The following is a 13,089-nucleotide window of genomic DNA, read 5'->3' on the forward strand; positions in this document are numbered from 1 at the left end:
TTAATTTTCAGAAATCACTACGGTAATTTTTCATGAATTTTCAGTTGTTACATATTTCTGAGTTTGAAGAACATTGAAAGAATTGCAATGAATTCTTAATTATCTTGTCAGTCTTTAAAAAACTTTGAAAAATAGTGTGATCAATTTTCAACATTTTTAGAGCTAAGATGGGTACATTGGGTACCTATCTAATTTGTTCCTATCAATGACATTTCATCATCAGTCTTGAGTTAAAAACTTACCCATGATTTAAAACTCTCCTTGCAGAGGAAACTATGACCTCCATTTTGAACCTTAAAAGTCCAGAACTTGATAATTGTACTCCCATAATTATCTGAAAATGACTCAACTTGAGTGTTTTTATGAGAGGAGAAGGAGGGTTAGAATCGATCTGCATCCTATATTAAGATTTCTTTGTAACTACATTATGTATATTTCAGTCAAGTTGAACGTATTTTTTTTTTAAATCTAGAGAGATTCTTTTTTTTTCTCGTTCTTTTTTTTACTTCGTTTTTATAAATCGAATAAACACGCCGGCTAAGTCGTTGGTAATTAAGTAAATAAAGAAATACGGCGGTTAATTAAATTAGCCAAAAGGTACGAAGGAGGCGCGCAAAAGAAGCGGATTATTTGGCGAAGGCTACTATAAAGAAGAAGACGACGACGACGACGTCGGCAGCGCCGTACTCGTATTATGAAGAAGCTGTTTTTACTCTTTTCTTTCTCTCTTCCTTCCAAGAGTTCTTTTCCCCTCCCCCCTTGTCCTTCAGTTCGCTCATTATAATAGCGAGCCGTTCGCGGGCTTATTCGCGCTGCCTGGTGGCATATTTTTTTTTCGTATCTTTAAATTCGAGAAGCTTTTAAATTTGATTTATTCGAAGATTTTTGTCGTTTCATCGAGCAGGTCTTGCTGTGTGGCTTTATGAAGAAGAAGGGGAACTGGGAAGGGATCGAGATATACCTAGTGTTCGAGGAAAACATCGTCTATCAATAAAGCGTAGCTGGTACCTTTTTTCGAAATTAACAATTTTCGCAGTTTTAATCTTTCATTTTAATGAAAACGTCATTCTCTGTTCGTGTAGCCTTTCTCTCTCTTTCTCTGTCTGTCTCTCGCTTTTTCGACGATATCGGAAAATTACGTCGTAAAAATAAAAGAGTCGAGATTCCGCTAGCGTATACTTGTTATACTTACTTAGTTTGTTGAAAAGTTTTCAACGTCATCGTATACCTACTACTTACTTGTCTGCCTTCTTCTTCACGGTTCTTTACTAGCTAAGTACGCACCATCGGTCGGTATTTGGCAAATGAGAAAACTTAATACGGATACGTAATTGACAGCTGCAGTTTGCAGTTTAAAAACATATTGGCAGTGACGAGTTTGATATTTTATAAGTTTAGATAAGTAGGTAGGTAGGTATCTTGTACTTGCTGGATTTTTAGAGGACTTCCTGTTCCTGGTATCTACGTAATCAGTTTCAGGCTGTAATGGAGCTCTTGCGTCAGCTGCAGTAGCGAGCAAAGGAATGAAAAATGCGTACCTTAGATTCGAGTTCGTCAGAGTTAGTTTGATGGTGTCGTGTTTTCTTTTTTGAATTAAAGCTCGATTTAAATTGATTGTCGACTGTCGTGTTACTGAAACTTCAATTTTGTTGTTAGGATCGTGCAACTTTTGCAACATTTTGATCATTTTCTCATTTATTTAGGATGTCTATTTTTTTAGGTTTTGAAAATAATCAAAATCACCTGCCTTCGAATGCCAACAGTGATAAATAACTACATTTTTTCGAGAAAAAAATTATATTTCCTGATTTTGAGTAGATTTTTTTTAAGACTCTTATCGATTTTCTGATGATCGGAAGTGTTCTTATATGTTTCTAGCAAGGAGTCGAGGGGATGGTTACTCTTAGGGGTTGTTCAGGGGATCGCTTTCAATAATTTTTTTCAATAAGATCTTTGGTGGCAGAAATTTTTATGCTAATTTGGCTACAATATTCGGAGAAGTCAATATCATACCTATTTACTGAAGAAGTAGATTAAAAAATAAAATAAAATTAAGCAGAAAGTCGCCATTTTGAAATTTGAAAAAATTCCTAAAAAATCTATTTGAAGAGCTGAAATTTCAGTTATCAGAGTTTCAAGCCATGCTCCTTCCAAAAAACATTTCCTCGTTAAAATTGAAGACGAACGTTTCCTTCTGAAATGATTTTTTGTTTTGTTTGTTTTTTTTCCTTTTTAAATTTCGCATAATTATGTACCTATTGGATTTTTTGAATACTCGTACTTATAATCAATTTCTGAGATTTTTTGGCGTTTTCAAATGAAAGTTCAACTTGAGATTAGGTAATTTCTTTGCACTTCGTGGATCTGTAGATAATCTGGCATGCTTTTTTGGGGTCTCGGATTTTGAATGGATCGTTGAAAAATACTTGGTCTATTTCTGGATTGTCCAAGTTTCTTTGGGTGTTTTTTGAAACATGCTTTTTCAATACTTTATAGATATTTCAGGATTTGTTTTTGTACTTTTCGATTCATCTGTCCGGTTTTTGAACATTTTTTCACACCTGATCAACTTCTAAGTACGTAGATAATTTGTTTTGGGGGGGGGGGGATTTTTCTAAAATGCGTTTTTGAATTGCTTTTTCAATTCTGAAATAACTCTTTCGTTACTTGCTTGGTCGAATTCAAAAATTAAGAAGTTTTCTGGCATGTGTAATTTTGACTAACTCCTCCCATTTAGGAATGATTTTTTGAGTTAATTGTTTTCTTGATAGTCTGAGATTTAAGAAAGGAAAACATTTTAATATTTGATTTTAGACGATTTTTTGATCAATAAGTACCTGATCACTTTCTAGTTAATGGATAATCCGACGTTTTTTTTTCGTGTGTCTTCGAAATGATTTTTCGACATTTTTAAAGCAATTTTCTAACTTTGAAACGATTTTCCGACGGAATAAATTTTCAGGAGTTCAATTGACTTCACATGCTATGAGATGAGAGTAACTTTTTCAGTTTTGATAAATTTTTATATATGATTTCCAAATTTTGGAAGTACTGTTGATAAGCACTTGATCGATTTTGAGCGTTTTTCAAATTGACCATTTCATTTTGGATTCATTTTCTGACGATTTTGTTGTGATTTTTTTTGACTGGGATGAAATGTAAATTACATAGGTACCTATTCAAGATGGTTCGTCAAAATTTGCCATGTTTGATCAATGTTAAGTTCGTTTCGGAGTGATTTTCTGCGGCTAGATGAATTCCCATATCTGAGCTGGTTCTTTGACGTTTTGTGATCGAATTACTATACCTACTCACTTCATATTCCATTTTTGACCAATTTTAAGATGTTTATACAATTTTTAGTCTACCATTTTCTGAACGATTTTAGGATTTCCGATTAATTTTAATTGATTTAATCAGTATTCAAACCATTTCAGAATGATTTTTCGGCTTCCAAAAATATTTTTTCTTGCATTCTTTAATTTCCCCCCCCCCCCCAATAAAACTTTTGTGGGATTTATGATGTAGACAGGTCCTCTATTTTCTGTTTTCTGACAATTTCAGATGTCCTGGATACCTCTTTAAACAAGTTCAGAATTTTTCATATATTTTCAGGTTCTTTTGAAACCATTTTTCGTTTCGGTGGATTTTTGTATGTAGAAGTCTATTTTTGGATCTTTTTTTCGATTTTGAATCGATTATTATACGGTGCTAAAATTATTTGAGAATTGATAATCTGTTTCCATTTCCATTTCACGAACTATCAGAAATAGAGTTTGGGAATTTATTCCTTTTTTTTCAAAAATGAGTGCCTACTTCATTCCTATTTTGAGAGATTTCAAATTATCAAGGATAAAATGTCACGAAAGATACCTTCTCCGCGACATTCTCACGTTAGCTCGATGATCAGGTAGCTAAGTACTCCAAACTTATAGGTACGTAAAGTGCATAAGTACGAAGTACGTAGGTCGACGAGTAGGTAAATCCTCGTTTAATGAAAATTCGTCGACATCGGCTGGCCACGAAATTACGTAGGTAGGTACGATAAATATTATAGGAAAGCCTTTAAAAGTGATCTACGAGCTTAAATGTTGGCTGGCTGCATATGCCTCTTTAGCGGTATGATTTTTGTTTGGGAAGTGGCGCGAAAAGTTGTGAAAATTATTCGAAGATGGTGCGTAAATTTAAAAGCTGCTAATACCACGTCTGGCCGTATAATATACCTAGACCGGTAAATTATCGCGCAAGGATGCCACCGCTCTGCCGTAATTCTATTTTATTTGCTTATTCTTCCGGCGCGGTGGTGTAAAAGTTGCAGCGAAAAGTTTGCCAAGGATTAAAATTCCGCGCCCGTGAAATATGACGTTGGAAATAATTTTCGGCGAAGCGTTGTTTTTCTTCTTTTTTCAACCGTGCAAGTCGAAAGTCGATCGAATTGAAAATTAAACGTGATATAAACAAGCACGCGATGAAGAAGGTGTTAGAAGAGAAGAAGTGTCTACTATGCTTAAAGCAACGAAAGAATTTCACGAATGATGCGAATGAAATTGATTTATTTTTTTTTCTATATCCTCGAAAGCCAAAAGTATTCGATTTTGTGAAAGAAATTTTCTCGAAATAGTTTCGAACTGATTTCAAGGGTTTATGAATCAGGAAATTTATAGAAACTTGAATTAACTATCTGTTTTCGGGTGTACCTACAGGATGTATCAAAAGTGAGATATTTTGTCACGGTGGTCCCCCTTCAAATCTGAAAATCCCACCACCCACACATCAGATTACTAATTTTCGAAACACCCTGTATGTGTGTTGAAATAACTTGGATATCGAACAAGACAACCTTGAGAACATCTATATAATAATTCTCTCTGTGGAAATAAATTTTAGTCCATGTTTTTCCTCTTTTGTCGAGCGAAGAAAAGCTCTACGGTACAAATTTTGATGCGGAAACTAAAATTTTTTTGTTATGCCCTACAAATTCATCGGTTTTGTCGCTATCGTCTCTGCCGTATCCGTATTCTCGAAGGAATTACTCGGCTATATAAGCTATATTGAGAGAAAATGAGACAGATAGAGATAGATACGGAAAAGAGTTGATAAATACACGCAAGACGAGCGACCTAGTGAGCAAAAAATAGTGTTCGTTTCGTTTTTCAAATCGGCCTGCACAATACAATGTAATTAATCGTCAGCGGAGTGAAGAAGAGCGAGAGGGAAATCCGTTTAATAAAGCCAGGCGTAGAGAAAAGTCCCGGCGCGTTGAATCTTTTTTTTTCTCCATTTCTCTCTTTTTGTACGTAGCTTTTCTTCGGTATTCGATTTCATATTAACAATATCTCGTCTGAATTGACTTACCTACCGGTGATGGTGGAAAGGCTACAGAGCAGCTACGTCAACGACGACGACAGCATTTTCAAAGGGGTTAAAGTTACCGTTCGAGTCGAGTTTATTAATCGTATTACTTTTTGCCTTCGCTGCCTGTGTACTTTTTTCTTCCTTTCGGGAAATGATGTTTTCTTTGGTTGTAAAAATGAAATTTTCTAGAGCGATAGCTACGACGATGGTAGAAGTGAATGTGTAGAGGGACTGGGATCTTCTTAGATTCTTTCTCTCTCTTTCTCTGTGCTTCTTTCTGGTACATGAGGATGAGGTCTCCTCGTCATCATAATCATCGGTGCGATGACGATGTTTATTTACTCGAAGAAAATGGCTAATATTTGTAATCGAAATCATTTCAGCGTGTGCTAAGAAAATATTTAAAGTTAGCGAGCAGATTACTTTTGCACGGCGTTATTTTCATTACCTGCTTGCGAAACGTTCCTCGAACGCGAATATAATTGAAATTTATAAAGTTAATTATATTTATTGATTAAAGGCTGTGTTTTTGGTTCGTCGTTGGTGTTCGTGTTCGCGTATATTGAAAGCTGAAGCTAAACTAGTATTGCTAAATTCTTGAGAAAACACACCTGAATCGAGATTTTTCTTTTATTCTGAAAGAAGTTCGTTCATTCGGTTTTTGGTGTATTGTATACCTATATGAAAGACATGAGATACGAAGGAGAAAGGGGAGTTGGAGAGGAAGAAGAATGAGTTGATGAAAATATGAAAAACCACGATGAAAAAACGTGCTTTCTTTCGTTGTTGCTGTAGCAGCCTTTTCGAAAGTGGAAATGCCTATTTATTTTGCCCTTTTTCGTGTATCCTTTTTGTGTCTTGGAGGAAAGCTTCATGTTGAGTTTTTCATGAAATTTTAGGAGGGGCGGGGTTGGTTAAAATTTGAAATTTTTCCCTGGGAATGGGGGACTGCTCACTTGTGTTGTTTATATTTCCAGTTTCCTATCCGGAAAAGTTGATGGGCCTAATTACTAACGCTGGTGCTCGAATAATCGTACAATATGGAGAATTTCAGAGCTCCTGGCGCAGAACCCGCCCTTCCTCGTCAGAAGTGAAATTTCTGTCGAAATGATATTTTCGGGGTGTAAGATTTAGAATGAGCTAGAAAGGCACGGATTGCCTAAAAAAGTGCGTTTTTTTGTAAAAATTTCAAAACAAGTGCAGCTTTTTAAACTTTATTCAGTCAAAATGTAAAGTTTTCTAGCATTTGTTTTTTTTTTAGTAGATTTTTGATTGTTCTCATTTTTTTCAAGTTTCAGTCGGAAGTAAAAAAAATTTATGAGAGTAAATTTTAATACGTCTCCCTCCCTCTTTTTTTCCTCTAAATTTTTAATATGAGAAACAATCTTTGCTAAAAGTTGTGCCTTTTTAAAAAAATTTTCAATCAAACTTTTAAATTTTCTATTTTAGTATTCTCTCTTTCTTTCTGAGCATTTTTTCCTCGGTTTTTGTGTAGTTGGCAGAAAAATTTTAACTGAATAAATTTTAAACCAGACCACCTCCTACTTTTTTTACCAGATTGAAACCTCTTTTCGAGTGTTGAATTTTTCACTTTCTTATCTAGGTATATTTATTCGTTTTTTTCCTTCAAAATTTTGAATTTTTGTTCTACTCATTACAAACACCCAAAAAAAAAAAAAAAAAAATTTCAAACTTCTTTCAATTGACAACAAAAATATTTCGACTTGAATAAATTTTGATCCTCCGCTTCGTCACGTTCTTTCCTTCCATAGAATTAAGACATTTGGGGAAAAATCATGTTACATATTTAAATCAAATGTTGACATTTTCCATTTTTATTTTACCATTTTTTCAAAATTTTGATGTTAGATATTTTTTTTATTTTTTCTTTTTGAATGAAAATTTTTTCACTTAAATAATAATGTTGATTAGACCTCTGCCCTTCCCCTTCTTCCGGAATCTCAATTCAAACATTTGAATTCCCCTTTTTTCAAAATTTTGATTTGCATTTCATGTTTTTTTTTTTTTTTAATGAGAAACATTTGACTTAGGTATTAATTTCAAGTGTACCCTCTGCTTGCCTATTTCAATTCAAAACATCTAAATAGATTTCCTGCTCCAAAATTGCATAAAAGTTGCTTTTTCTCTTTTTTTCTATCAAACTTTTAAACTTTTCAATTTGTGTTTTGTGTAAGTTTTTTTTTTTTTTTTGAAAATAGACAAATGTTAGCTGAAATGAATTGTGAAAACTCCTCCTCCCCGTCCCTTTCCTTCCTCAAGATTGAAACCTTTTTTCATTTATACTTTGATATTTTCCATTCGCTTACTCATTTTTTTTTCAGAATCGTTAGATTATTGTTTTTATTATTTCTACCTAAATTTTTTTGAAAGCAGAAAAATTTAGACCTGAATAAATTTCGACCTACACCTCTCCTCTTTCCATCCTTCAAACTTGAATATTTGAAACATTTTTATGCTAAAATCCTACTTCTTCATAATTTTTTATCAAATTTTGACATTCCTTTTTTTATTTTATTTTCTCTGAATTCGATCACTTTTTTTACCCATACTTATCATGCATATAAATATCTGACGTTAAATTTCATGAGAACTTTGAGATATTCGAGATACATACCTAATACCTATTACCTACATCATATTTTATCAGAATTTTAGTTTCCTCTCACAATAAGCAAGGAACGAGATATTTATCTTTTATTTTTACAACTTTTTTTGCCATGTTTCGTTGGCGCGACTGAGTCGAGAGCTTAAAGAAAGACCTATTGTTATAAATCTGTTCGCGAAACGAATGAACGAAAACCATCCAGCCAGGCAGCCAGTCAGTAAGGAAGTAGGGTAAAAGGAATCGTGAAAGGAGAGTACAGATAATGAACAACGTTTAATTTCAATCTTTTAAAATAAACGATTTTCTTCGTGTCCTACTTAATTAACGACAAAAGAGAGAAGAATTTCGAAAAGAGTTTCGACTAACTCGTCGTCGTTGTCGTCTGTCGGCAAAATGTTCAGAAAGGTGTTATTTCTACATCGATTATACGTGCGAATAAATTTTCATCGTTTCGAGAGGGTGGTTTATTTGGATTGTGAAGAAGCTGCGTTGCTATATTGTGAGAGAGACCATCGTCATTTCATTCGTCGTGTAGTACCTAATAAAGTCGTATACACCGAGTTTGTACGTAGGCAGGTGGTATGGTACACGAGATATGGAGAGTTTATATATTAAAACGAACATCGGCATACTTTACGAAAAGGCATGAGAGAGCGAAAGAGATGACTCTATCGTTGTCGTCATCGTAATAAAGGTGATCTTGCGTCTACTGTCTACATGATGCCTCTACGAGCATCAGCCTGGCTAAGCTATATATGAGAGAGTTCACAATTTAAAAGGCACCTACGTACATAGTCTCGTAGGTACCCTAGCTACAACATATACGACTCGATGTTGATTATCAGTGTAGGTACTCTCAAGCGCAGGTACTTAGCAGCGGAAATTAGCATGCTGGAGTATCTCTATATACGATGCTCTACCTAGTCTCCATTTCATACCTCTGTCTCTCTCAAGTCTATGATTCGCGCCCGAATTTTAAAGGCTGACTACGAGATTATTTCCAAGTGGAATCATCGAACCTCTATGCAGCTGTAGTACACCTACACACCTAATAAGGCTTATTATAGAATGGCAACAGCTTTACTTAGGGTTTCGAGTCGATTCTCGATTGTACCTATATGTATTATTAATATATGGGATTTTGGTTCTTATAGGCAAACCGCATCCGGCCATCTTTCGAAGTAACAGCAACGGCAAACAGAAGGATAGTTATAATATTACGTGGGCTGTCAGCAGCTATACGCCAATCGAAGAGTACAAATTGTCGTACAGGAGTGTTTCAGAAGCGCCGCAAACTTTCCAGCCACATTACATCTCGTATCCCAATAAATACGATTTGAAGCCTGGCAAAAAGGTGAGTTCAAAGTTGTAATTCCTATACTTATTCTGGTTTGTTTCAAACGATCGAGTCGATCTGTGAGGCCACGAAGGCTTTGAACCAATTAATAGTCTTATACTTATTCGAGAGATCGATTTATGAATCGAATGTAATTTTTTAAATTGGCCACATGGTTGAAAAATTGGGGTTTTTATCGAGGGAAAGAGCAACGGTTCGAGTTGAATAATCAGAGAGTCGTTCGAGAACGACTAAATGAAGACATTATTGATAAAAGAATATCCACAGTTTGGGGGGGGGTGTTTAAGATTATTACACCCGTAAAGGGGGGGTTGGATTTGGTTTGTGAGGTTGATGTTTTTTATTAGGGAGATGAATTTTTGTATTACAGAGGGTTTGTCCGGTATAATAGGTGGGTTTTCTTTTATCTGTAGTGTAAGTCTGTTTTGTTTCAGTTGAGGACAGTTGAAAAGTAGGTATGTGTTGGATGGATGTGGGTTCATTTCTGCAAAATTAGCATGGGGGTTTTGGTTCCTTTTGGTATGGGTGGTTATGTGTAATTTTTGTGTGGCCTATTCTTAGTCTATAGTAATGAGGATTTCTTCATTTCTGTTCAGGTGGCCTAGATTTTTCCAGGGGAGGGTTTTTTTTTATGTTGCAAGAGTTTTATTGAAGTTTGTTGTGACCTGGTAAATGTGTTGTGAGTGATTTGAGATTTAATATCATCAGTAGTGAGAGAGATAAGAGGGGAGGGGACAGCGGCTGTTTTTGCTAATCTATGAACGGTTTTGTTTCCAGTGATACCTATGTGGCTGGGAAACATACATGAAGCTAATAGAGTGATCATAATTTTGAAAGTTAAAAAGGGACTTATAGATGTCTTGGACTATGGGATGATCAGAAAAAATGTTTTGAATGGATAGCAGTGAACCTGAAGAGTCGCTTTATATTAAGAATTTTTTGTTTTCTGATTGCATGGGAATTATATCTATTAAGCAATGTTTTATGGTGGTGAGTTCTGCAATAAAAATTTAGGCATAGTTGTGAATTTTAAAATTGAGAACTTTGTCATTTATTGAGTAAGCATAACCAGTATGAATGTTGGAAATTTTTGAACCATCTGTGAAGCATAAGTTATATTCCGTATAGTTTGATAACAGTTCTAAGTAATGACTCTTGATTAATAATGGGGAGTGATCATGTTTTGGGTAGTTTCTTAAATGAAGCAGGGAAATACAATGTCGGCTAAGTGCCAATCACGTTTTTTACGTGAGAGCGTAAACGAGTTTGCATAACAGGTACATCTTATAGAAAGGGCTATCTCTCGGTGTTCCATAGTACAACTTGGAGTCCAAGTTGTACTATGGAACACCGAGAGATAGCGCTTTCTATAAGATGTACCTGTTATGCAAACTCGTTTACGCTCTCCCGTAAAAAACGTGATTGGCACTTAGCCGACATTGTATTTCCCTGCTTCAAATATAGAGTTCCATCTGTATGTGTTTGAGAGACCAAGGGGGATAAGATATTGGTTTATGGATCAGGTTTTCTCTAGGTTAATTTGTAGGTTGTTCATTTTTTTGATAAATTCTGGGATTGGCCCTGAAATATGGAGGAAATGCTGAGAGTTGTAGACATTGAGTGCTTTTGAAGAGGGTGAGATGGATTATTTGCAACAGTTGTCACGAATTTGTTTGTCATGAGAATTTTCCCAAAGTCAGGAGGTAGCTCTGCAGCTTCACAATAGATGCTATTAATCGGAGAAGAATAGAGAGCATCTATGCAAATGCGCAAGGAAGAATTTTGAACAGTTTTGAGGATGTTGGTAGTTTTATTTGAGAGGTTTGTAAAGCATGGGCTTCCATATTCAATTTTACTACATATCAGAGCTTTGTACAAGTGGAGTAATAGTTGGCGTGATGGATTATATACTTTGGATTTTTAATAATTTTTAGTAAATTTAGACGTTTGTTAAGCTTAGGTTTTATGTTAAGAAAATGAGAAGTCCAATAAATAACTTTTTATCAAAAGTAAGTCCGAGGAATTTGGTAGTTGGTTTAAAAACTAAAGGATGTCCTTTGAATTCAAGAATAGGTTCTGGGTACGTTTTATTTCTTTTAGTAAAAAGTATACAGCGAGTTTTAAATTCAGAAAATGTTAGTCCATTTGATTCAGCTCATTTTTTGATACAATTGAGAGTTTTTTGGATCATTTTTGAGGCTAGTTTGATGTTATTTGAACATATTGAAATGTTTTACATCTGCAAAAATTCTTAAGGAAAGAGGTTGGAGAATAATACTACAGATGTCATCAATTAGGAGTATGAACAGTATGGTGCTAAGTACAGAGTCTTGAGGGACTCCATTTTCAATATCAAAAAGTTCTGAGTATGTATTTTCAATTCTGACTCTAAAAGTACGATTTGATAAAAAGTTTTGAATGAAGTAAGCTAAATGCCCTCGAATTCCAATAGAATGTATTTTTTGAAGTATTCTGTATCTCCATGCTTTGTCAAAAGCTTTTTCAAGATCAAAGAAGACTGAAAGTACACATTCTTTGTTCTACCCCGAATTGTAGTCTTACGGAATTAGAAAAAAAGTAAAAATATAGGGAGAGGAAAAGAAGGCAAAAGAAGATAAAAAAATTGTATAGATTATTGAGAACCATCGGCACCTCCCCCCTTGCGAGCCAAAATTTGAAAGAAAACATGGAAAAATGGACGTTTTTTTGTTGTTCGGACCCATTTTTTCTAAAAATTTTCGCTCGAGCTGTAATTTTGCCTTCATTTTCATGAAATCACCACACATACGATAAGTTTCCAGAAAATTACCCCTCATTTCGATTTTTCATGCCTAAAAATCTGGTTTTGCCCCCTCCTTGAGAAAATCCTGGCTACGCCACTGCATGCGGCCGGTTCGGTTCAACTGCGTGCATTTAAAAATAAGATAACACCACTTAAAAGCGATACACAGAATGCTAATTAAAAAATACACTATACGTACAACATGTGAATTGTCGAACGATGGAGAAACTCATCGAATAGACCAATCAAAGAGTCAAACAGCCGCGAATTTACCCAGCACGTGCGAATATAGTGTTCACGTACTTACAACACAAGATAGAGGGGTACCCATCCTACGTATGTACGTAGTATATATGCCAAATACCTACGCAACCAAAAGAGCTTCTCGATACGAGTTCTAGCACTATATTTTCTTGCCTTCAAGCCACCCTCTCACTGCATACCTTAGCTTCTGTACTAAATAGAGAATGAAATTCGATTGGAAGGGAACGAAGGGGCAAGGGCGAGCTGGTATACTTTCCTATATACCGCATGTTTAAAGGAAATCTCAAAAGTTTATTAAGATGTCAGACCTGACAGCTCGAAATTAAATTCCGAGGCTATTTCTATTATATTGTTTCCATTTGAGCGTTTGACGTCTTCTATTGCATATCGTGAATCATTTCGCATTGATAATTCATCGCCGCTGCTCCTCTCGTTGCGGTATTTACCCCACCGAACTATTACGAGAATTTCCACCATCTCTTGTCTCCTTTTCCTTATCTGTGCTGCGCGTCTCCTTATCGTGATTTACTAAATTTCGCTTCAACGTTTTTGCTCACACACCTACGCGCTTCTGAATGTTATAACTGCCTAATATATACTGAAAACAGGACATTTTTCGGAGGGGAACTGCTTCGAAAACGACGCTGTATTGTTTTTTAATGAAATTTCTACGATTCTTTTTCCAAAATACGATATTATTATTAC

At 35.1% G+C, this 13,089-nt stretch overlaps 1 protein-coding gene across 2 annotated transcripts in view; it reads left to right on the forward strand.

Moving 5' to 3' along the window:
* The window catches only part of LOC135833008 (limbic system-associated membrane protein-like), a 489,776-nt gene that overhangs the window by 445,685 nt on the left and 31,002 nt on the right, over positions 1-13,089 (forward strand). For both annotated transcript variants that reach the window (XM_065346596.1, XM_065346597.1), the window contains exon 8: positions 9,136-9,335. In XM_065346596.1, the coding sequence (XP_065202668.1) occupies positions 9,136-9,335 (200 nt within the window). The remainder of the gene's footprint in view (positions 1-9,135; positions 9,336-13,089) is intronic.

This window comes from Planococcus citri, chromosome 1 (assembly GCF_950023065.1).
Source record: "Planococcus citri chromosome 1, ihPlaCitr1.1, whole genome shotgun sequence".
NCBI lineage: Eukaryota > Metazoa > Arthropoda > Insecta > Hemiptera > Pseudococcidae > Planococcus > Planococcus citri.